Source organism: Zootoca vivipara, chromosome 5 (genome assembly GCF_963506605.1).
Source record: "Zootoca vivipara chromosome 5, rZooViv1.1, whole genome shotgun sequence".
Classification (NCBI taxonomy): domain Eukaryota; kingdom Metazoa; phylum Chordata; class Lepidosauria; order Squamata; family Lacertidae; genus Zootoca; species Zootoca vivipara.
The window spans coordinates 25,672,083-25,694,386 of record NC_083280.1 but is presented as its reverse complement, the minus strand read 5'-3'; the positions used below and the strand labels follow the sequence as shown (position 1 = coordinate 25,694,386).

Here is a 22,304-nt window from a genome sequence, read left to right as displayed (position 1 = left end):
AAAGAGCAGGGGAGCCTGCCCACACGTCTCTCCCCATGTTGTCCGAGGGAACCTTCCATGGCTTGCTGACTACAGCCGAGTGCATTGATGATTACAGGGCTTCTGTCTGCGATTCGGGGCCATATAACTCTTGGCTTTAATAGTCACCGACTCTCCAGCGTTGGGTTTGGGTTAGGGGGCGTTGTTTTGTTTCTTGTCTCCTGCTTCCTAACCGCCAACCTTGCCGTCTGTAGAACAACCCACATTCCCCTCACTTCCTTGATCTCCTTTCCCATGTTCCACTGACTTAGTCTTCCTCTAACCCACCTTGGTCACATAGTTCGGCTTCTCTGTAGATGCATAGTAACGGGCTGGTTGTGAAGAATGCAAGCAAGGAGTGTGAGGAACACAACTAAGGTGGGATGGAAACCTCAACACACCTGCTAAGTAGCACAGGGGGACTTGTTCCGAACACGTATAGGATTGGGCAGTCAACCAATCGCTGTATCCCAACTTTACTCAGATCTAAGCACCGTTTGTATAAGCACACCTTCCTTCCCAGCAAAATGGAAGGGCTACAGACGCTAGTCATCACACACACACACACACACACACACACACACACACACACACACACACACACACACACCTTTACTTGGGTGTGAGTCTCGCTGATTTTAGTGACCTGTCCTTCTTTAGTGCAATGACAGCCCGATCCTATATATAGCTTGCTTGCTCCAACTGATTTCGACGGGACTTACTGTCCAGTGAGTGCGCATAGGATCCCGGTCTTGCACTGATAATATTTCCAAGCAGGAGAAAGGCAAATCAACGACTTGCACAATGCGCATGTGCAGCAAAACGCAGTAGTAGGCATAGACAGCTAGCAGCGTTCGATAGATAGATATATACAGTTGTGAAAAGGCAGAGAAATTTGAGGGGACTATTATTATGGACTATTCACATTAAAAAAGGGGATTGATTACTATCTGCCAGTGAACTAACTTCTTAAAAACAAGACAATCCCACCCCCGCAGTTCTGGAAATATTTATAAAAACAAAATACTAGTGTAGTAGAAAGCAGATATTATTTTCCTGCGCAAAACCATTCCTTGGGCACCATAGCTTTCCAAACCTAACGAGAGAATCGTTTATCATTTTCAAGGGGCATTGTTGAAACCACAACGAATACTTGATTTTCAAAGAATCAGCTGGAAAGGGGGAGGAGAGAGAGAAAAGAGAAAAGTAAAGACGAATTTAATCACAAAGAAGCAAGTTTTATATTTCTCATGGAGGGCTTTATTTTAAAAGTACAAATTATTTCTCCAGAAAATTGAGTTTTCAGATAGCAATGATGTTTTCATCCAATATTGGTTTTTTATTTTTTATTTAAAAATCCATAACATGTCCATAATATTCCAACAACAATAATTGCCATTACATAGCATTAGAAACCGACCCAAATTATACATGGTTGCTGCGTAGAATTGATTTTTCCTTTTGCTGTTTAGTGTACAAGTGATAGGAGGGGGTTGTTTAAAAAAACCTTTCAGAAATAGCACGGTAGGGCAAAAAAATAAAACATTTTAATTCATCTTTATAAAAAGAAGCACCGGAGCTTCGTAAATATTTAAAGATACAATAACACCACGCCGAATTTGTACAAATATCCTTTTCAAATAAAGAAACATTAAACCCCTGGGGGGGGGGAACTGCATCTATTGGTAGATTGGGAACTGAATTTGGATTATAATCTTCCTTGTAAAGGACACCTGATTTTGAAATAAGTTTTTTTAATGAGATACCCTTATCTACTGAAGTTCCTGTATTCAATCATGCAGAAGCATCCATTGTGTGTTTCCTTACCCAATCATCCTAGAAGATGTAACCTGAAATTTGGAAAGTACCTAGGAGAACCTCCCCCCACCTTTTTTTTAAACCTATACCATCTACGAAGAAGTGACAATGAGTTCAATGGGATTTACATTTACTCCCAGGCAAATTTGTATCTGATTGCAGCCTTACAGCTCAATCCTTGTTTACCCGTAAGTCCCACTGTTTTCAGTGGGGCTTACTCCCATGAAAGCGTCATTAGGATTGCATCCTTACTCCGCTATCTTTTCTCACACACCCTTTTAAGAATGATACCAACGCCATTATTTTTCTCTCCCCACCCACACTCCGTTTTGCTGAAGTCTCAGCTTGAGAATGACTTTTGGAGATCTCAAAAACTTTCTCACTATTTTGTGACATTTTTGTTGGTCTAATAAAAGTGTTGCCCTAATACTATGGTGTGGGTGGGTGGGGGTTGCGTTGTGTTTCTTCTTTTGTCTATATTTTTCATATCTGATTAAGGCAAGTGCTATTTAAGCCTCAATCCTGAATAAATGCCTAAATATAATGTGAATCTCACTTATTTCAAAGAAGCTTATTACTTCAGAAATTGTTTAGGATCACAGACTGGAGTCCGGCTGGAAACTTTTCAAAACTAAACACAATACATAGAAGTCATTATTATTTATTTCACTAGGACTTATTTCACATATGGATTGGAACTGATGATGTACAATTGGTTTAAACGACAAATCCTTCTTCTAACTAAGGTATGGACAGGGTGTGTGCGAATTACACTTCCTAAGACGTCCTCCATAATGCAAGGCCCAGTATCTTCCAATAAACAGGCACCAGTTAAACCACTCTTCTTTCCTCAGCCTCTGAGCCAACAAAAACCTACTGGGATCACTGCCAATAGTTTACACTCAGCACTTGGCTGCGACAAAAGATGGCCCAACAACGATGTTACCATTTCAGGGGGACCCAAAACTACCAGTGTGGCAGAAATGCTAAACTGGTGAGCAGTGCATTCTCCAAGCCACTATCTCATTTCCAAAGACATCTATGGACTCTTGAGTTTGGTGCTGTTGCTTTTTCCTCCCAATTGAGAGTACCAAGTTGCGGAGTGAGTGGGATGCTGTTACTTTTCTTTCCACTCGCTGACAATAAAACATTGAGACATATGGAACCCATCGCTTTGAAGGCGTAACCATTTTAGTGCACTGCAGTAGAGAAACGTGCTTTTTAATAGGTAGTTTCAGCATTAACACGAGCCGAGCCTGTAATAAAGGCATGTACGAGCTGTTGCATTCTTTATACTGGGATAATGGGAGGGTAGCGAGGTTCAGCAGCTACAGACTGGATGGCGTTCATAGGAAGTTGGGTTTTGTGCAAAGAACAAAGGCTTGGGCAGAATTCAAGCAAATGAGTTCGGAATAGAAGATCCAGTCGGGCTGTTCCTCTGGGTCTGAGAAGTTCGGAAAGCAGAAGGGATCCTCTCTCGCTTTCGTTCTCCCCCCCTCTCGTTTTCCCCTCCCACCCTCCCCACCCCAGAGCTACACGCCCCCTTCCACCTACAGAGAGACAGACATAGGCAGACAGACGTAGGTAGATGTATGTATCTGATTGTATACTGGGACATTTTCTGTCTCCATCCCAACGTTATCTTTTAAGAAGTTTGGTTCCATCTCTTTAGAAACGGTCCCAGCTAACGGGGCAGAGGGAGTTTGACAGAGGGGAGAACAAATCGCTGACAAAGAACCTTTTTACGTTTCATCAGCGTTGTTAGGGCGACGAAGAGGAATTTCTCAGATAATAACTCCCACTTCAAAGATTTTTCAGCTCAATAGAAATTGGACCATCCTTTTTTATTCAGTCACAAGGGCTAGCACTAAAGACGACTCGACTGTTTGAATTTTTTTTTTGTTCGGCGTGTTTATTTTTCCCCTATTCACTGGGGTACTTGGATAAAATAAACAAGAAGACAATTACTGGAACATGGACTTCTAACTTTCCCGGGACCATGGCCCATCGTCCGTGGCCTCAGACTTGGGAGTGTCAAGTTCTGTAGCCCTGGAAGGCATTAAACCCTAATTTCTTGGGACATGGTTTTTGCCACACATCTAGGATCTAGTCCTTGTTTGTTTCAGTGAAAGAGTCAAGAAATTCAGAAGATTCCTCAGTCTTTGTTCTGGAAATGGCATCCCTTTCTAGTTCAGTCTATATCTTCAGCAGTGTGTGTGTGTGTGTGTGTGTGTGTGGATGTGACTGTGTGTTTTTAAAGAAGGAAATAGTGTCAAAAAGCAACTTAAAGCCGGCAGCATTCAGCAAGGAGCTAGATCCTAAGGAGGATGGAGTCAGACACAGAGATATCGAAATGTTACTTGCAAAGCAAAGATCAGCAAATGTATACATTTATAAATAAGAATATTGACACCAACTACTGTTTGGGCCCTGTTTGTAGGATGCCTTAGGAGGGTTAAGGCTGGGGGCGTGGAGACAAGAGTTTTGTGAGCTCACTAGTAAACAAAACTGGTGCACTACGGACTTGCTCGTGAGCAGCCCTATTCTAGCCAGGTGGGCTGCTTTGAACAAAAGTGGGCCCTCTACTATTGAGTCCCAGTCCCAGATTTCCATGGGTGCAAAATTTCACTCGACACTGGTAGCTCTTATAAAACCGCCTCACCCACCCCCCTCCCACCTCTACTTCGGTTTCTTAATCGCAGAGATCCAAGATGCTGCAACAAAAGCCCTCCTTAGAGAGCAAGCCAGCAAAGCAAACCAAAGGGGACGAGATGGAGGAAGTCCATCTCTGAGGAAGAGCAGATTGAATGTATTAAGCTAGCATGAAACCAAAGGTCAGTGCAAATGTATCTTAATAGACTGTCTCGAATGGAGTGTGCCTCCTTTTCAAGGGCGCTTGCTATTGCTCTGCTCATTACCATAGCGATCCTAACGTGGCATGTTGATGCACCATAAAGCTCACACTTTCAACCCCCACCCTCCAACCAAAAAATAAAATAAAAATCAGAGCCTTTGAACAAGGCCGGGCTTGATTAGACCTTTCTCCTTTTCTTTTCCCTCCTTCAAACCCATTTCCTCGCCTTTAGAAAAGTCGCCATCAAATCCCAAAGGCCGTCTCTGATCATGGCCCAGAAGGAGAGAAACAAAAGTGAACTGGCGGACGGCGATTCAGGCGGCCTCCTTTTTCTTCCTGACATTCTTATCCATTCTGATTATGGGCTGGAACAAGGACCCCCATTCGCGTGGGGGTTTTCTTGCCCCGGAAATTCGGAGGAAAAATATGCATACTCCACGTCCATCACGAACACAACATACAAGTGTGTGTGTGTGTGTGTGTGTGTGTGTGTAAGTAAGTAAGTAAGTAAGTAAGTAAGTAATGTGGTTTGGCGCTGTTGGGGTGTTTTCTGTTTTTTATATATACGTCGGTGAGGATGGGAGAAAGAAAATGAGCCGCGAGGGGATGGGGAGAAAGAGAGAGAATCTGTTAGACCTAAATATTATGTCCTTCATGAAAAGACTGGACGGGCTCCAGACTTCGCTTTTCACTCTTTTTAAGTATGACTTGCCTATTGCTATAGAAATCTTAACTCACCATGAAGATTCACCGTTGCGAAGAAATACTTTCATTGTGAGAGACTGCTTTGATGTCTAAGGCATAAGATGCGGGGCTTTTCAGCTGCCTCTGTCTAGATTACCTTGAGAGCAACGGGATAGACATCTGTAACAAGCAAATGAAAAATTAAAGGTGATTAGCCTACACATCCAAAAACCGCTTCTGCAAAGAAAGAAATCAAGAAGAAAAGGGAGAGGAGGGAGGAGGGCCGAGGGACGGAGCGGGGAGGGGGCAACCCAACTCCAGACAAGGTGGAAGCATCTCTCGCAGATGGCCTCCATCCATCCATCTCTACCTTCTCATTTCCACGACGGCTCCATTAGATCAGAGGGAGCAAACGAGCAGCAGCAGTAATGACAACGAATATCTTGTTTTAATTTTTATCCTGAGAATCGGGACGGGGTGGTTATTTCTTTGTTTGCTATGTTTCGTTCATGTAACTCGGCGATCTATTAAGGATCTCTCGCTGAGGCAGTGAGAAGGAATGGGGAACCAATGCATGGACATTGTTCAAAAGGTAGATAGATGATAGATGGATTGATAGCCAGATAGTTAGACTTACTTCTATTTTATTTATTTATTTATTATTTATTTATTTTAATGTGAATGCCTTAATGACACCAACAGCCCCATCTGCAGACGTAAGTACCACGGTGTTCACACTTCCACTGGGATGTCCCAATGAACTCAGTGGAACTTACTTCCGAGTAAATATGCTTATGGTCCTGCTGCACAAGGAAGAGAGAAAGAAAGAGTTCAGAAATGTGGGGATGTTAAGGAAGGTAGGAGAGGATATATTGTTTTGATATTATCCCTCCTCACTGACGCTCAGAGCACATTCCCTTTGGAGCCACATTCCCCAGTGTGTCCATTCTAGGCAACAGGAAAATGTTGTACTTGACTGCTCTAGTAATAATACATTCCACAAGAAATAAGAAATTTCTGTTGGTGGTGGTGGTGTGTACATGGCTAACCCAAAGACTGGGCTGGACGTTTTGCTTCACTCTCCTTCACTGAACTGAAGGAAATGGCTTTGTAGAAGGTTTTTTTGGCTAAGATCTTAGAGCGCCTACAGACAAATGGGCCTTTCCATAGTTTAAAAATCGATTCCAATGAACCACGCCTCCTCCCTCATTCCTAAATATACTGCCTGTAAATAAGTTTCATTGAAGTATATAGGTCTTACTACAAAGTGATGCGTTTAGGAGCAAGAATCAGTAAATGAAATCCATATACTGTAATAACATTTCCACAAGCATTTCGCGCGCCCCCCCCTCTGGGGAATTAGCTAGAGGCAACGACTCACATAGGGCTGATAAGAATCATATAGCTTTAGAGACCTCGACATATGTTCAAGATTTTAAAACCATTTTATTTTAACCGTTACAAAAAATAATAATTAATATTTCGAATTGTTATTTTACATAACTACTGTTGTGCGTTAGAAAACCAGACCACCACTGGGTTTACACCACGGGTTCAGAAAAATCGACACGTCGTGAATCCTTTTGGATAATCCAAGCAACTCAACACAATTACGTCACTCATAACAACTCCCCCCCCTTCTCTCCAATTAACATGGATCTCACCTTCCATCCACTAAGGAATCACAAGAACTCACAATTCAACAGAAATAATGCGAGGGAGGGGAAAGAGAAAAGGAGAATATGTTTATGCATTTAAATCCATTACTAGTGTAAATTAAAATGTACCATAAATCATTAAGCCACCCTTGGGTCTGTTTTATTAGTGACAAGTGGGAAGAATATACTGGTGAAAGAGGGGCAGTAAAGAGATTTCCCCCCCCCCCAAAAAAAAACGTCAACTGAACTGGTAAATTAATCAAAGTATTTAATTGATCGATTTGTTGTACAGTTCGGTAACAAATAATATATTTATAGATATTGATGTTCCTTTTTGGAAAAAAAAAAGCACACGCACACAGCCCACCCTCCCACCCCCGCCAAGAAACCCAATTAAAATCCAGACACTGGGCTAATAAAACTGTCCAAGAAAAAACACCATCACAAGATACCAGCACCGACGATCGCAGCTGTACAGCTAGAAATCCGTATTAAAACACTTTGGTTCATTGATACAAAAGGATGTTTCCATTCAAATCGAGGCCATTGTAAACGTATGGGAAGGAGTTGGTCCGCGGAGTCTGCCCTGGGAGGGTGTAAAATAAAAAGAAGAGCTCATGGAAAGAGGTGCGGGCAGGGGGAGGGGGCGGGAGGGGGGGTCTGTTGTCCTGTGTGCCATAATAAATACAAAACGGGGGTGGGGGAGAGATGGAGGAGGTCTCCCCCCATTGTATCTTCTCTCCGATAGCCTGTGCAGCATTCCTGATCGAAGGTGACTGACTGGGGGAAGAGGGAAGAGGCTGGGGAGAGGGGAGGGGGAGGGGGCTTGCTCCCCAGGCCTGGGATCGATTTCCGCCCCTCCCCCAAGAACCGGGCCTTGCCGACCCGCCGTTCGTCCAGTGTGAGCCAAGGATCCACAGCACCCCGAAAAGAACAATGCAGTCTACTCTCGCCTGCGGCGGCGGCGACGGGCCATCCTACCGTATTGACTTTAATAAGTGGACCGGGGCTCGCAGTTCGTGTAAGCGGCCTCTCCCGGGTGAGGTGACGGAGAGTTACTGGGTGGAGTCGGGATGCCGCTGGCCCCTGAGCTCTGACACACGTACCATTCGCTCAGGTTCGCTGCCGCCTGGGTGGAGGAAGCCGCTGCGGGCGGCGGTGGCGGCGGCGGCGGCGGCGGCTGAGGGGGCTCCCGGCCGCAGTCCGACGACGGCGACACCAGCGACGGGGTGGACGACTCGTAGCCCGAGCTGGGAGGTGGGGACTTGCAGTGGACTTTCATGTGCTTCCGCAAGGAGCTGGGGTGCGTGTAGGACTTGTCACAGCCTCGCACTTTGCAGTTGTAGGGCTTGTCGCTCGTGTGCACGTGGGAATGCTTCTTCCTGTCGCTGCTGTTGGCAAAGCGGCGCTCGCAACCCTCGAACTCGCACTTGAAGGGCTTCTCGCCTGCAAGGAAAGAGGGAATCCAGGGAGACTTTGCATAAAGGACCAGGGTGGGAAAAGGTGCGGGTGTGCGTGCTTTATTGGGGTGGCAGAGTGGCGTGTCTGCAGGTCACAGGTTATTGAGCGATGAGGTCTGTGTCACCCTCGCTCCACCTCGCTTTCCCAGCAGTGATCCCTCTCTGGCGGTGGAGCCAAACCCAGCAGAAGCGCCTAGCTAGCATCACTGTATGTGAACAGGATTGCAAGGGTGTGAGGGGAGATTTCTAAAGCTGTGGGGTCTTCTGAAATGACAAGGGAGGGGAAGCTTCGTGTGTGAGTTTGTGTGTTCATCCCTATCAATGCCTGTCTTCCAGAGGAAGGGTGGAAATTGTCCAGGCCTTGGATGAAGGGCCTGAGGCGACGATATGGTGCCTCAGCCGGGACAACGCTTTCTCTTCCCTAGGCTCCTTGCCCATCTCGCTCGCTTCTCTTTCCCGTACGATTGCCCGTGTCCATTTGGACACACGTTTCGCATCTCACAAATGCCCCTCCAAGCTCTCTCACCTGACAACCCCTTTACTTCAGAGATGGCTACATAACCTAGGTTAGGATCTGAAACCCCAGAACCAACGGATTCGTGGCCTTGTGGTGCATAGTTTCTTACTAGTCTCGGGCACTCCCACATAAACAACTCCACATGCTGCAAGGCGCCTTCTTCTTGCACACACACACACAGAGTCGCACAAGAGCTCACATTTTACCTTGCCAATAGGCTTCTGAGGAAAGTGGGATTGCAAAGTAGGCTTTGGAGGAAACCATGAGCAAATGTCAGCAGCAAGCTCATTAAAACCATCGTTTAGAATACCACCGTTGAACCAGTGTTGCACAGGTTTAGAAATCTATCTATCTATCTATCTATCTATCTATCTATCTATCTATCTATCTATCTATCTATCAACTATCACCTCTCTCAAATTCATGTGGAAATAACTAAATTAATACATAACTTAACCTAAAGGCACTTCTGCTAGTTTCTGGCGAATAGTCTATGATAGAGTATCTTTCCACTACATATCCTTAGTATGGATTAATAATCTAGAAGGATCTCAGTAGCATTCTGCTGGGAAAGCCAACGCCTTACTGAGTAGGCCAAGATTTCATTTTGCTACCAAGGAAAATCTGCAGAAACTAACAGACAGGGACATATTTAGCAGCGGAGAGAAAGAGAAAAACAACGACAGTCCATAGTGCATTGTCAATGAGATAACTCATTGATCTCACTAGATGATATGCATTGGAAACATATTAAACACCATATGCGGGATGAGATATTGGAAAGGTGAAGAGGGGATGAGAGACCGAAGGAAGCCAGATTCCCCAGGAAATCTACTGGAGATAGTCTGTACACCAAATACTGCATGGGCAATTTTTCACCGATAAAGGAAAACACGCTGAAGCCACGTGCTTTGGTGTCTCTACGGGGCACGGATGCCTTAGTCTGAAAAACCAACAGACAGAGACGCTTGCGTATGAAAGTCGCGCAAAAATGATATAACGCAGATTTGACAGGGATGGGAAATGAAGGTCAGGATACTATGTGTTTCTTAGAGGCAAATGTTGCCAAAATAGCAGGGTAAGTGCATGTGTGTGTTAGTGTGTGTTTGTTTGTGTAGCATTTTTTAAACATGAGTTCCTTAATGAGGTCATGTTGTATATTCAGACTTTAATATATATATAAGCTGTGTCTACTGAATGTGCTAAGGCAAAAGTGTTCTTTAAGAAATGTTGGTGGGGAGCTAAGCAACTGCTACCCCCCCCCAAAAAAACCTCCATTCTCTGTTGGTGTAATGAATCAGGGAAATCCGCCGTGCTGGACGGCTAGTTATTGCAAAGGGTAAAATATGGTCCCACATTTTAAAGAATATCGGTGGCAAATACCAATATTGGTCAGGCCCTGAGAGAAAACGACGTTTTTAGCAGGCTAGGCATGACAAGTGAGGCTCCGTGTGTACCTGCATCGAAAGGTATTTACTCATTTTGCTTTGTTTTGGCGGGGAGAGTAAAGAAAAGGAAGGTCATCTATATATTTTGACGGCTCTTTAAGTATTTTAATTATAGTTCCTTGTAAAGAAACAGTTTGACCTTCCGCTACTCAGCTGAAATAACAAATCAAGAGGATTGGTGTAGCACAGGCAAGCAGTAAGTTAGGAGGCCCTGGGGAGAGGCCCCGTCATAAACCCAGCGATCGAGCGGAGTGAGTTACGTCGTGGTATAAGACCGGTCTTGTTTCTCGCGAGCAGCAACAAAAAAATAAAAAATAAAAATGGCCAGCTTCTTTTACGCCCCCACCTTCCACACCTCGGCACCTTGGCAGGGGTGAATAAAGGCCCCGGCCACAATACATGATTGGAGAAGGGGGCTCTTCGTTGTTGGCTGCAGCGCATTATCTGTGAATGGTTTCAGGCCTAGGGGTTAATGTTACAGTTCCCCGTCAAAAGGAAAGGATTCCCCGCGCGTAAATATGTATCGGCCAAAAGGAAATGTGCTTGAATGTTTGTCTCTGACCCGCCGCACTTTTGAAAGTGTGTGTTTGGGGGTGGAGAGAGGAAGAGAGGAAGCGAGGACTGAGGATGGATGGGGGCGAGGGGGCGCCCGCGCGCACACACTGCAGCGAGTCAGCGCCGCCATTTTCTACCCACACTTGTGGCTCTCACAGGACTCGCTGTGGAGTGCAATACGTACAGCTTGGGAGATTTTAGCATAATCCTCCCAACTCTGGGACTGGATTAAAGTATTTGCAAAATTCTCGAGGGGGAGGGGAGGAGGGATGTTGAGCTTGGCAGCGCCAGCACTATAAATTACAAGTTAAAACATACCTCTCTTACTGCGGCCCAAACACCACCTTGGTCACAATTGTCCCTTGGCCAGTTCTGATGGTAAGGAAGTGATTTTTGCTTTCCTTCTTTTGATACCTGTGCTACGTTATTGTGAATTAAGTTCGTTCTCTCTCTCTTTCCCTCCCTCCCTCATCTCCAGAAACCCATTCCTGTCTGCCCAGGCTCAGGGAAACGCAACGTCATTAATATTTGAGAAGGCAATTATTTTCTCGTTTAAATCTAGAACTGTCTTCATGAATAATTTGCAGGAAGTTCTATTGCCATTTCAGAAACATTTGAGTTTGAGAATTTAGGGCGGGGTGGGTCAATCGAAAACGCTGCATTGTAATAAGGCCTAAGGATTCCACCTCCACCTCTCCCTCTCTCCATCCCAAGCCTAGCCCACCACCACTGCAAAAATAAATTAATTAAGCAGGGAAGTTCAAGCGAAACGACTACATAATGTATTACATTTTGAATGCTGAACTCCAAGCCCGCACCCTTCCCGAGCACTCAACTGGTTGCACTGATGTAGGTCAAATTTACCAAGAATCCGACCATTTTCTGCTTCATAGACTTCAAAGGAGAAGGCGGCTAAAGGGCAGTAAAAGTTTGTTTACTTAAGAAAAACACTGTAATTAAGAGATGAACTGTGCTCTTCAGTCCTTTCCTACCTAACACGAAGATGCCTTGGTGTCGTTCGCATTATTAATATTTTAAATAAAATAACAAAATATTCTCCATCAAATGCACAGCTTTATTTTAAACGTAGTTTTTGGAGGGGGGAGGGGACGAATCTAACCATACTTCAGTTAAGGCAACGACATTTTAGAACTGCAGAAAGAGAGAGAGAGAGAGAGAGAGAGAGAGAGAGAGAGAGAGAGAGAGAGAGAGAGAGAGAGAGAGAGTCGTTGGGTTGTAAGGAGATCTTACAATAGGATTATGTCGTTTTCTTGGGAGTTTATAAGGCTAGGGAGTGTGTGTGCAAAAAAAAAAAAAAACCCACCACTGCACAGTGGAACGGATTTAATTTTCCAAAAGGGCTTATTTATTATCTTCTGGTGTGTGTGTGTGAGAGAGAAAGAGAGTCAGATAGGAAGGAGCGGAGTGGAGAAGGAAATAAAAAGCTAAGAACACCGGCTGCTAAACTAACTCATAGTGTACAACTTCACAAGCTGAATTTGGAAGTCTGAAAACTTTATATCGCCAGTTTCATTCATTCACCACAGATGCTTCTGTGGATTCCGAGGTCAAAGAGGGTGTCGGCAAGGTCTTCCCCTTCAAATAACTTTCCTTTCTGTGTTAACTAGAAATGCTTGCTATTTCTGACGAAAAATTTCCTTCATAATTCTGGCCCATGACCATTCAAAATGAATAGGCTAGGAAGACAAAACTAACTCCAAACATACACCACTACTTCCCTCCTTCCCAGGTTCCAAAAGAGCACCTTCCCATATTTCAATCTCCGTAGCAGTTTAAGAAGGAAAAGGCTCTTACGAAGACTTGGGATGAAACATCGCAGGGTTCCTCGTACAAAACAAAAAGAGGGGACCTTGCAGCTGTGCTTTTCTCACAAGGAAGGCGGCAGAAGCAGCATCCCAGCAGCATCACTCAAAACTGCCTAGACAAGTTGCAACTTCCATTGTTCGCTCCTAATTTGCGAGCTTGCATCAAGATTGGATGCTTTTCCGTCTCTATAGGGCTTTTTAACTCTCCCCTCTCCAGGAAATCCCGATCTAAATCATGGAAGACCCTTCTTGCATACGTACAGTACATACACATCCACGTCAGCATTATGCATCCACACACGCCTCAATTCTTCAAACGAAAGACAACAATCAAAACAAACTATTGACCCGATCTTCATTGACTAGTATTAATTCTATGTAGAATTATAGCGGGTGGGGGGTGGGGGTGGGGAGATCGCACATGCAGCAGATAGTTGAACAAAACACGATGGAAGAAAGACCTTTCCATACTGACCTGTGTGCGTCCTTTTGTGTATTTTGAGATTTTCCGAGCGAGCGAAGACTTTCCCGCATCCCGGGAAAGGACAAGGGAAAGGTTTCTCCCCCGTGTGGACTCGGATGTGGTTGACCAGTTTGTATTTGGCCTTGAAAGGCTTCCCTTCTCTGGGACACTCTTCCCAGAAGCAAATGTGGTTGGACTGCTCCGGCCCTCCAACGTGCTCCACGGTGACGTGAGTCACCAGCTCGTGCATGGTGCTGAAAGTTTTCGAGCATAATTTTTTGGGAGTCTGGTCCAGTTCGATCCACTTGCAGATGAGCTCCTGCTTGATGGGCTGCCTCATGTAGCGGAAGAAAGCCCCAGGGCCGTGGTGTGGAGCTAAATTCACGTTCAGGTTCATGCCACCGTAGCCGTGGAAGGAGGAAGCAGCAAAAGGATCTGTCCTGGAGACTGGTACTGGCGTGAAAGGTTCAGACCTGGCATACATTTCTCCAGGTAGCCCCAGCCTTATCTGTCCGTTTAGATGGCCACCTGGAGCTGCATGGGGAGGTTGCTCATGGTGGAGTCCAGTAAAAAGCGAGGGAGTTCCGGCTTCTGAGTGGTGGTGGAGGTGGTGGTGGTGGTGGTGAGCATGGTGTCCGGGGTAGCTACCTGTTGTTGAGACAAACATTCCATGGTGAGAACCTGTAGCAGCAGAATGTTGATAAGGGAGCCCTGGCATGACTGGGGCTGTCAGATCTCTGCGCAGGAAGAATTCCCTACCTGATGAAAGAGCATGACTTGGGTGAGGGACTGCGTAAGGGACTGTTGTTGACTGCGCCGGGCCAAATGCTCCTGCTGGACTGGGTACCACCTCGGCTTGGCCTGTCACAGGATGGTGGGGATGAGTCTGAGGGGCAGGGCTGAGCTTAAGGGCCGCTGAGTGATGAGGAGGATGAGAGTGGTGGCGGTGGTGATGATGATGATGGAGAGGATGGTGGTGGTGCCCCATGTTTTCTGACCGGAATGGACTCAGCCCGAGGCGGCTTTCTGCAGCGTACTCCCCAGGGTGCGTGGGAACCATGGAGTGGGGATGCCCGGCGAAGCCTGTCATGCTCTGAGGGGAGTGGTGATGGTGGCGGTGATGACGATGACGAGGAGCCCCTGCCAAGCCTAGTAATTTCAGCGCCGTGTTCCGTTTGGAGAGTGCAGCAGAGTCCATTACTGGGCTCCCCCAAAGCCTCCAAGCTCTCCTGGTTCTACTACAATTCTAAAAAGTCACCTGACGCCGAGGAGGGGGGAACGAGGGAGAAAGAGGAAGAGGGAAAGAGCGGTGGAAAAACTTTTTTGAAAGTCCCCCCCCCCCCACCCGCAAAGTAAAAGGTTTTTTCCCCTCCCTCTCTCTTGGTCTGGACTATTTGGCTTTGTTTTGTTTTTGCTCCCCGCTTTTCCCCCTCCCCCTTCTTTTCTCCCCCTTCTCTTCTTCTTTTTTATTTTTTTGGTGTGTGTGTTTTTCCTCCTTCCTTTTTTTTAATGCCTACGTGGAATCCCATAAGCTTTGAGAAGCAGCAGCAGGACGCTGGGAGGCTACTGAATAGCGCTTCACAGACTAGGCTCCAACCCAGAGAGCTAAACAATCAGGGCGGTCGCTGATTGGCCGAAGCTGCCTGACCGAAGTCAGCGCTGACAGGTCCCCGCTGAAGTCTGAAAAGATTTAGGAAGGGGTAAAGGGGCGGGGAGGGAGGAAGAGGACTCGGGAAGCAGTGCGCCTGCGCGGCATTTGTGGATAACCCCCCCTCCAAAAGCTCCTTCCCTTTCTCCTCCTCCTCTTCCCCCTTTGCCCCCCTCCCTCTCTAGTCCTAACCAGTGCGCCAAGCTTGTCCGGTGTTTGCATTTACTCCCCGCATTTTGTTTTTATCTGCGTTTAACTGATTAAGGGCCGCTGGAACCGTCTTCCCCACACGAAACGAGGGGTCCTCCGAGTCGTTTACGCGCTAATGAGCAGTGGTTGCCAAAGGAGGAACAAGGCCTTGAGCAAGCGGCGGCGGCAGCTCCTGGGAGCGCCTGGGTGGCGAGGCTGGCCGGCGGGTGGCTGTTGCTTTCTCCCCACCCCTTCCAAAGACGCTTGGGTTGTCCCCGATCATCTGCTTAGAAGAGCTAGGCGCTTGGAGGTATCCGGAGTGATCTCCTGACTCCTGCATGGCTTGGATCGTGGCTCAAGCCCCTTCTGCTTTCTGTTCTCCTGCTAGCCCCCAACCATTTACACACACACACACACACACACACACACACACACACACACACACACAGGGTTCTTCTTCCACATCCACCCCTGTCTCTCTTTCTCACTTAGCCTCGTAATGAGCAGACGATTTAACGGAGAGCTCAGATCGGTGTCTGCTTCGGGGCGGACTGCCTGATTGGCCACCGAGCAGCTCATTGTGGACTAACCAAAGTGCAGTTCTCAACTCCCTTCCAGTTTCCTTCCTGCAAGAGCAACAACAAAAATGGAGAAGGGGCGGGAGGGGAGGAAGGTAGCACACATCACACAGGGACTTTCACAAAACTTCCGCTCTCGAGGGACAGGGGAGCGGGGGGGTGGGGTGGCGAAATACGACTAGGCCAAGCCGCCGCAGGAATCAGCAGGGAAGGAGGAGAGAGACTGCCCAGAGAAGGTCTGCCGAGACTTAGCTAGCTCTCCTCCGTCCCCTTTCCCTGCCCTCACAATCGCCCAGATTATGAATGAATCCGGAAGACGGGAGACGCGCGGGGCTTTCTCAGACCGCCTCATAAATTCCTTTGCCTACGACCCACCATTGTAGGAAGTAGAGAAGCGCGCAGGTTTGTTACCAAGCCTGTTTTTGGCCAGGAGCAAAAGTCTCGATTTTTCCCCCTTAAGCAATGCAGCGATGGTGGTGGACCCCAAACCCCGGACCGGAGGTATCCAATGCTACACACACACACACACACACACACACACACACACACACACACACACACACACTACCTCCACCCTCGCTTCCTAACCTCCAGCCCAACCGCGCCATCAGTTTGACTGCTGATTATTTATAGCACAGGCAAATCTCCGAGACTCCAGTTCCCAACAGAAATGGGCACAATGTGGAAGAGACAGGCTTTGCATACAGAAGTCCTGGGAAGCGGAGCTGGGCAACTAGGTATTTAGATTTCTGACACTTGTTGGCGGCCCGGAGAACCAAGCCTTAACAACAACAACAACAACAACAACAACAACAAAGGCTAAGCTCTACCACATCTTTCATTTCCCACGATCACACGATATTTATGTCCCCCCTTTTAAAAGTAATACAAAAAGTAATACCTAATACCTGCAATTAACTGGCGCATATAACCCAAACCAAATGTTGCAAATCATTTCAGGAGGCTTAGGCAACTAATAAGTCTCTGACCATCTGATGAAGCCCTGGATGCGTGCGAAACATCGTGTTGAATCCCTCTGCCTCTCCCTGTCAAACGCAATCGCCCACATTCATTTATAAGGAGCAATTAAAAGATCAAGTCAATTTAAAAAGCAACCTGTAGATAAACAGATAAATCTATCGGACGTTATGATGCTCAGATTTGCTCATTGTCAAAAGGAAAACAAACCGATTGAAAGTAGTGTACTGTATCCGTGATGAAAATATAAGTCTAGGATCTATTATTTTTACCCCCACAAAAAAAAGTCATTGAGAGCCCTTCCAATGAATGCTGGAACCCGATATTACTGAATTCAGGTATTTCTGTTCTCCTCCATTTAGTGGGATAATATCAAAATTCGGCATAAACTCCTAAACGTAAAAGTTACTCTAAGTATACCTACTTTCTGCAGAAGGGCAGCTTTAAATTTTACTTAATATCCAGTAAGAAACACTGCAATTTTGAGAATGTTTTCCCGACATTGAACAAGCAACATTTTTTTTACTTTTAAATGACATCCTGCGAAAAGAGCCTTTAATTTTAATTTTTTTAAAAAACTGAACCATTTGGGCAAAAGTAAAATGCAAAATCGACACGTACTTTTAAAAATAATATTCTTTTCCGCTTTCTGTCCCGTGTTAATAGCTGCACAAGTGATGCCCTGAAACCCAAAGCCGCTCTTAAGTTACTTGTGGTAATGCCCTAAGTATTAGTGAGGTCAGTGTTATTAAAGATGCAATCACAACACTCACTTGAGAGTAATCCCAACTGAATTCAGTGGAAGTTCCAAGGAAACATGCATAGGATGGGCTTTAACTCATTTCAGATGCAAGACTAGGTGGTGAATTAAAAGTGCCCCCCCCTCAAAGGAAGTCACATATTTAAGGAGAATAACATCATTTCTCGGGATACAGAACTTCAGTTTCAAGAGCAAATATTTCTTTCTCTCATCATCGCAAAATTTACATCCTGTCATACAGTAAATAAACTATCTGAAACCGCACTGAACACTTACAGCTTTCCCACCATTATCCCCTCCCCCCAAAAAAATATTTGAACTTTTTGTTTTTATTTTTTAAAGCAACGTTTAGCTATACTGTGGAAACAGTTGCCCGTCGCTGCATTTTAGAAAAATCACCCCGGAGACAGACCTTAGCAAACATCAAAACAATTTCTTGGGATATGCTAAAGTTGCTAGCTAAATGTTGTTTTTGAATGCTTGGGAACAACAATTCCCGACTCAAGCAATTGCCAATCAAATTTACGTGAAGCAGAAAAATAGGAGCCTGCCTCCTATAAAATATTTTTGAATTGCTAAATCGTGGAACATTGAGTTCAAGATGTACGACATGCATAAATAATTATCTAAGAAGCATCTCGTTACACTTTATCCCATAGCGGGAGTTATATTCCTGTTTTTGACCATTTTTTGTACAGGTCACAATACTGAGGATAAAATAAAAGGCAGCTAAATCGGTATTTATTATTGTATGAATGTAACTCGCGCGCACACATTGATGCCCCGAGGACCTAAAAAGTTACACACGCTGTAATTAACTAGCTCTCCTTACGTAACATGTTTATGTAGACAACTTAACTCCCCCCCCCCAGTAGTTCAAGACGACCTTCCCTTGCCAGCTTTTTTGCCCTAAGCCAAAAACATTTCGTCTTTTCCCTTCCTCATCCCTGACCATCTCCGAAAGAAAGAAACGTTATAGGAAGCAGGACTCTGGAAGTCTGTTACTTACAAAGGTACTGAGAGTGTGATTTCCAAATAAAGCTGTTTTCCTCATCCCTCCTTACAACCACTTCACCTCTACACACTTGACATCCTTCAGTCCTGACAGTCCTCAGTCAAGGGAGAAAACATCTGGAACAGTTTATCAATATATATATATATATGTTACTATCGGTTGGCTTAGGCCATTCTAAAATATTGGCATGGCTTCTTGTCAAACGCTAATGGCTTTATCCGCTCTTACTTAAAACCCTGAGGTTCCTCACAGGGGTTTCCCCCCCTTGTTCCCCCCTCTGCTTGCATGAGTCCAATGGAAAAGAAATGGCCCATGGTGTCTCTCTCATTATATTAGGTGAAGTTAGTGCTCTCACTCCTAGCATTTGTTGTGTACCTTGGGAGACATATCTCTCGTGTGTGTGTGTGTGTGTGCGCGCGCGCGCGCGCGCGCGCATAAAGGAGAAAGAGCAGGCAAGTGAGGGAGGGTGGTGATGCAGATGGAGCTGTACACATGACCAGAAGGCGGAGAAAACAGAACTAGGAGGGCCTGAACAAAGTTGCAGAGTTATCCAGGAGACTGCATCTGCGATGCAGCTCTTACCTGCCTAATGTACACTTTTCTTTGTGGTTCCTTCAGTGTGTGTGTGTGCGTGCGTGCGCGCACGCGCGGTTCATTTAGTAGTTCATTTTGCCTGCAAAACTTGTTCTATATATTGAGTAGATAAAAGGACCAGAAGAGCAGAAGAGCTCACCCCTCCACAAATAAACAAATCGGGATGGCAGGGACTCTCCGCCTTATATTTTAAAACTGCCATGGCCCTCATGGAGGCATTCCACTTCTAATATAAATACTGGAGCTGAGGAACTTGATGACAAGGAGAGCTGCACTTTCCAAGAATAACGCCCAGCCCTGTTACGTTAACACGGCCACTAGCCAAAAGCAGAATCTAAACTCCCCAAAGGCAATAAGACTATTTGGTTACTAGCTCCATTGGACTGCTGCTGCTGCTGCTGCTACTACTACTACTACTACTAGCTTCCCACCCGAGGACCGCAGCCGCATAAGGCGTGGAAGTGACAATTAGAAGTCCTTGCACGTTTGTCCACAAAAAATGTTTTGCGGATCGCAGTTTCTCCCCCTACTGACTGCCCTGGACAATGTGGCCCAATTGTAAAGTATTGGCAAGGTGCCCTTTACTCACAGAGCTAAGTTAAGTCCACCTATTGAAACGACTGGGACTATGTAAGCGGGTTTCAATTAGATTGCTTAAATGTCTTGTGAACTGGTTTGAGGATCCTAACAACTTGAACACCGTTGCCTAGTGGTTTCAGGGAGTGGGGGGAATCACAGACCTGCCCTGCCAGACAGTGGGTAGGAGAGAGATGGGGTTTGTTGAAGAAAAACCCTCCTATTACGCACACACAACCGGCGTTGACAGCACCTACTAATAACCATTGCAAAGTTGAACAAATGACAATTGACTTCTTCCGTTTCAGGTTTTGCTTATCATAGCCTAGGAAATAAATGCATACCAGAAAGGAGGAAGCAAAGCAGCCATTCTGCCCTCTGCCTCCCACTGACACCAGCGACAATTATGTCTGCTTAAGTGTCGGCAGGATTGCCGCCCAATGGCGTGTTCTGTTGCTTCCAGTGACCTCAGACACGAACTGGAAAAGATGTGGTTAAGATTTCTGCATAAGAGAAACCACAGTATTATTTCTGAATGTTGGAGATTCAGCAGAAATCTGTTGTGGGAAGGAGATTTACACTTTTCCCCAAAATACCTTCTCGATCAGTTCCAAGGCTCAAAAGCCAAAGAGTCTAAATTTGAGGTGCCTTTTTTTGCACGAAAATCAGATATAATCACATTTGTAGTTTATATTATCCTATCTTCCTCAAGGAATAGATTACATTTCTGCATAAATACGACACTTGGCTGATTTCCCCAATAAATAAGTAAATACAGAATGGGGGAGTGTAAGCTTTTTAAAAAACAACAACAAATGAATGAATGAATGAATGAATAAATAAATAAATAAATAAACTTCCTAAACTTTAGGGCAATCATCTGGTCTTATACGCTGCGAGTATTTTCTTTACCCCATCTCTTTAACAGAGTTTATTAGGCTGTATCTGCTAGCAGAATATGACCTTTAGCTTTTAGTTAAAACAGCCAGATTCTCTGGGCGATTGAGACCCGCAGAAACTTTTTTCGCGTTTTCTATGTCTGTCTCTCTGAAGGGTCATTGAATCAGTGCAGGGAAGTGGTGACCTTTTCGAAAAAGGTCTTCACTGCTTATGAAGAAGGAAAGTCTTGTGAATAAGGGATTTCTATGCAACTCTACCCCTTCCCACTTCAAAAATCGCCTGTAAACGCAAATCTTCAAGGTGTACTACGGACATTGTCGCCTTATTTCGAATAGCAGCGTAGGAATTCATAGAAAATGAACCAGCCCGATAAGAAGCTTCCTTAAGCCTTAACCCTAATATACGGGTGCAAGACTTGTGTCGTGCACATGATTTCAAGGGAAACAATCCATTTAAAACCCAAGTTATCTGGGGGATTAACTGAGTTGTTGATGCATTATGTAAGAGCATAATACAGGGGGAAGCCCGTGTTTCCTGATCACCTATTCAGCATTTAGGCAGCCGAGAGACTTAAGAGAAGGGAAGGAATTCACCAAAATCAAGAAGAGCCACGTGGGAAGGATTGGTGAAGAATCGCAGCAAGATAATGATGAGAATTAAACGTGAACCCTCCCTTTTATTCAGTAAGGTATTGGCTAAGAAAATATTACGGAAAATACTGATGGAAAATAAAGGAGAAATTCTATGTATTTTAATATGCCCTGCCTTTTATTGCTGAAAACTAATGTCTAATTGGGCTAAGCTGCAGGAAAGGATGACAAAGCAGGTAATAGGTAAAAGGTAATGACCAGTTGTGAAGATGGGATGGCTTCAAACCCTCTTCCTTCCACCAATTCAAAACTTGAATTACTGAAGATCAACCCAATCAAATGTTTATTTCAAATGGAATACTTAATCTAGTGCCTCAGATTAAGGTATTCCTGTCAGATAAGATGTCAATCAATGCCCTACTTAACTCCTCGCATGGTGGAAGTTGGGTAGCCAACCACATTGTGGAAAGCTGGTATACCGGGTAACGATGATACATATCATGTAAACCTCATCGCCAAGATCAAAGCTTTCTTCTTTAATAGGATCCAATACATGTCAAACCTCATTCCAATCAAATCGCCCGTAAATTAATGCAAGATGAATATGTCATAGAATAATGTGACAGTGCAATCACAGAGGGTCAGGGGTTGTTGTTTCAATGAGAGAGTTGTCAAATATTAATTCTAGAACCTCCAAATGAATAGGCACAGAGCAGGATTAAGCACTTGCTGGTGGGACCTTGTGTAGCTGATTTGTGTTCATGCAAGCAAGTTAAACACTGGAGGGGAGGAATCATATATTGTCTAGAAAGTCATATTTTAACTTACTTGACTGTCCCAGAAGGTTTCTGTAAAGTCGTTTTCTTTTCCTCATTACAAGGGGAACCTTGTGTCTTATTTTCTAACTTGGTTCCTGTTCAGTAGAGAAAAGTGGCAATATTATTTAAAGTGTCTAGTTTATATGCAATTGATAAATAATTGAAGAATGCCGTGATTTTTTTTTAATACCCCCATCCCGAATAAAAACCTCAAATTGTTTTGGAACTCAGTCGTTGTGTCGCCAAAATATGGCAGAAGTAAAGAAGGGAGGAGGGGGGAGAGAGAGATGGAAGAGATGGAATATATTTACAATAAAACATTTCAAAACTTCGTGCATATATTACAGAACAACCCTA

The 22,304-nt window shown here is 45.0% G+C and overlaps 1 protein-coding gene across 2 annotated transcripts; it reads right to left on the bottom strand.

The window, feature by feature from the left end:
- Window positions 1-8,023: 8,023 nt before the first annotated feature.
- Window positions 8,024-22,046, bottom strand: ZIC4 (Zic family member 4). Of its 2 annotated transcripts, XM_035133438.2 has the most exons (3): window positions 21,958-22,046; window positions 13,314-13,949; window positions 8,024-8,478 (listed from the first exon to the last, which is right to left on the bottom strand). In XM_035133438.2, exons 1-3 carry the CDS (start codon window positions 22,001-22,003, stop codon window positions 8,024-8,026), a joined length of 1,137 nt encoding a protein of 378 aa, XP_034989329.1. In that variant the 5' UTR covers window positions 22,004-22,046. The 2 variants fall into 2 exon arrangements, with proteins under 2 accessions (XP_034989329.1, XP_034989328.1); XM_035133437.1 differs by lacking the exon at window positions 21,958-22,046 and having other exon boundaries at window positions 13,314-14,391.
- Between the last annotated feature and the right edge of the window lie 258 nt (window positions 22,047-22,304).

What these genes read in the sequence shown, in the direction of transcription:
- ZIC4 (XM_035133437.1), bottom strand. Translation starts at nt 14,391, where the DNA reads ATGACAGGCTTCGCCGGGCATCCCCACTCCATGGTTCCCACGCACCCT. An exon ending in ACACAAAAGGACGCACACAG is followed by an intron (nt 8,479 to 13,313) that starts GTCAGTATGGAA and finishes CTTTCCTTGCAG; the next exon opens with GCGAGAAGCCCTTCAAGTGC.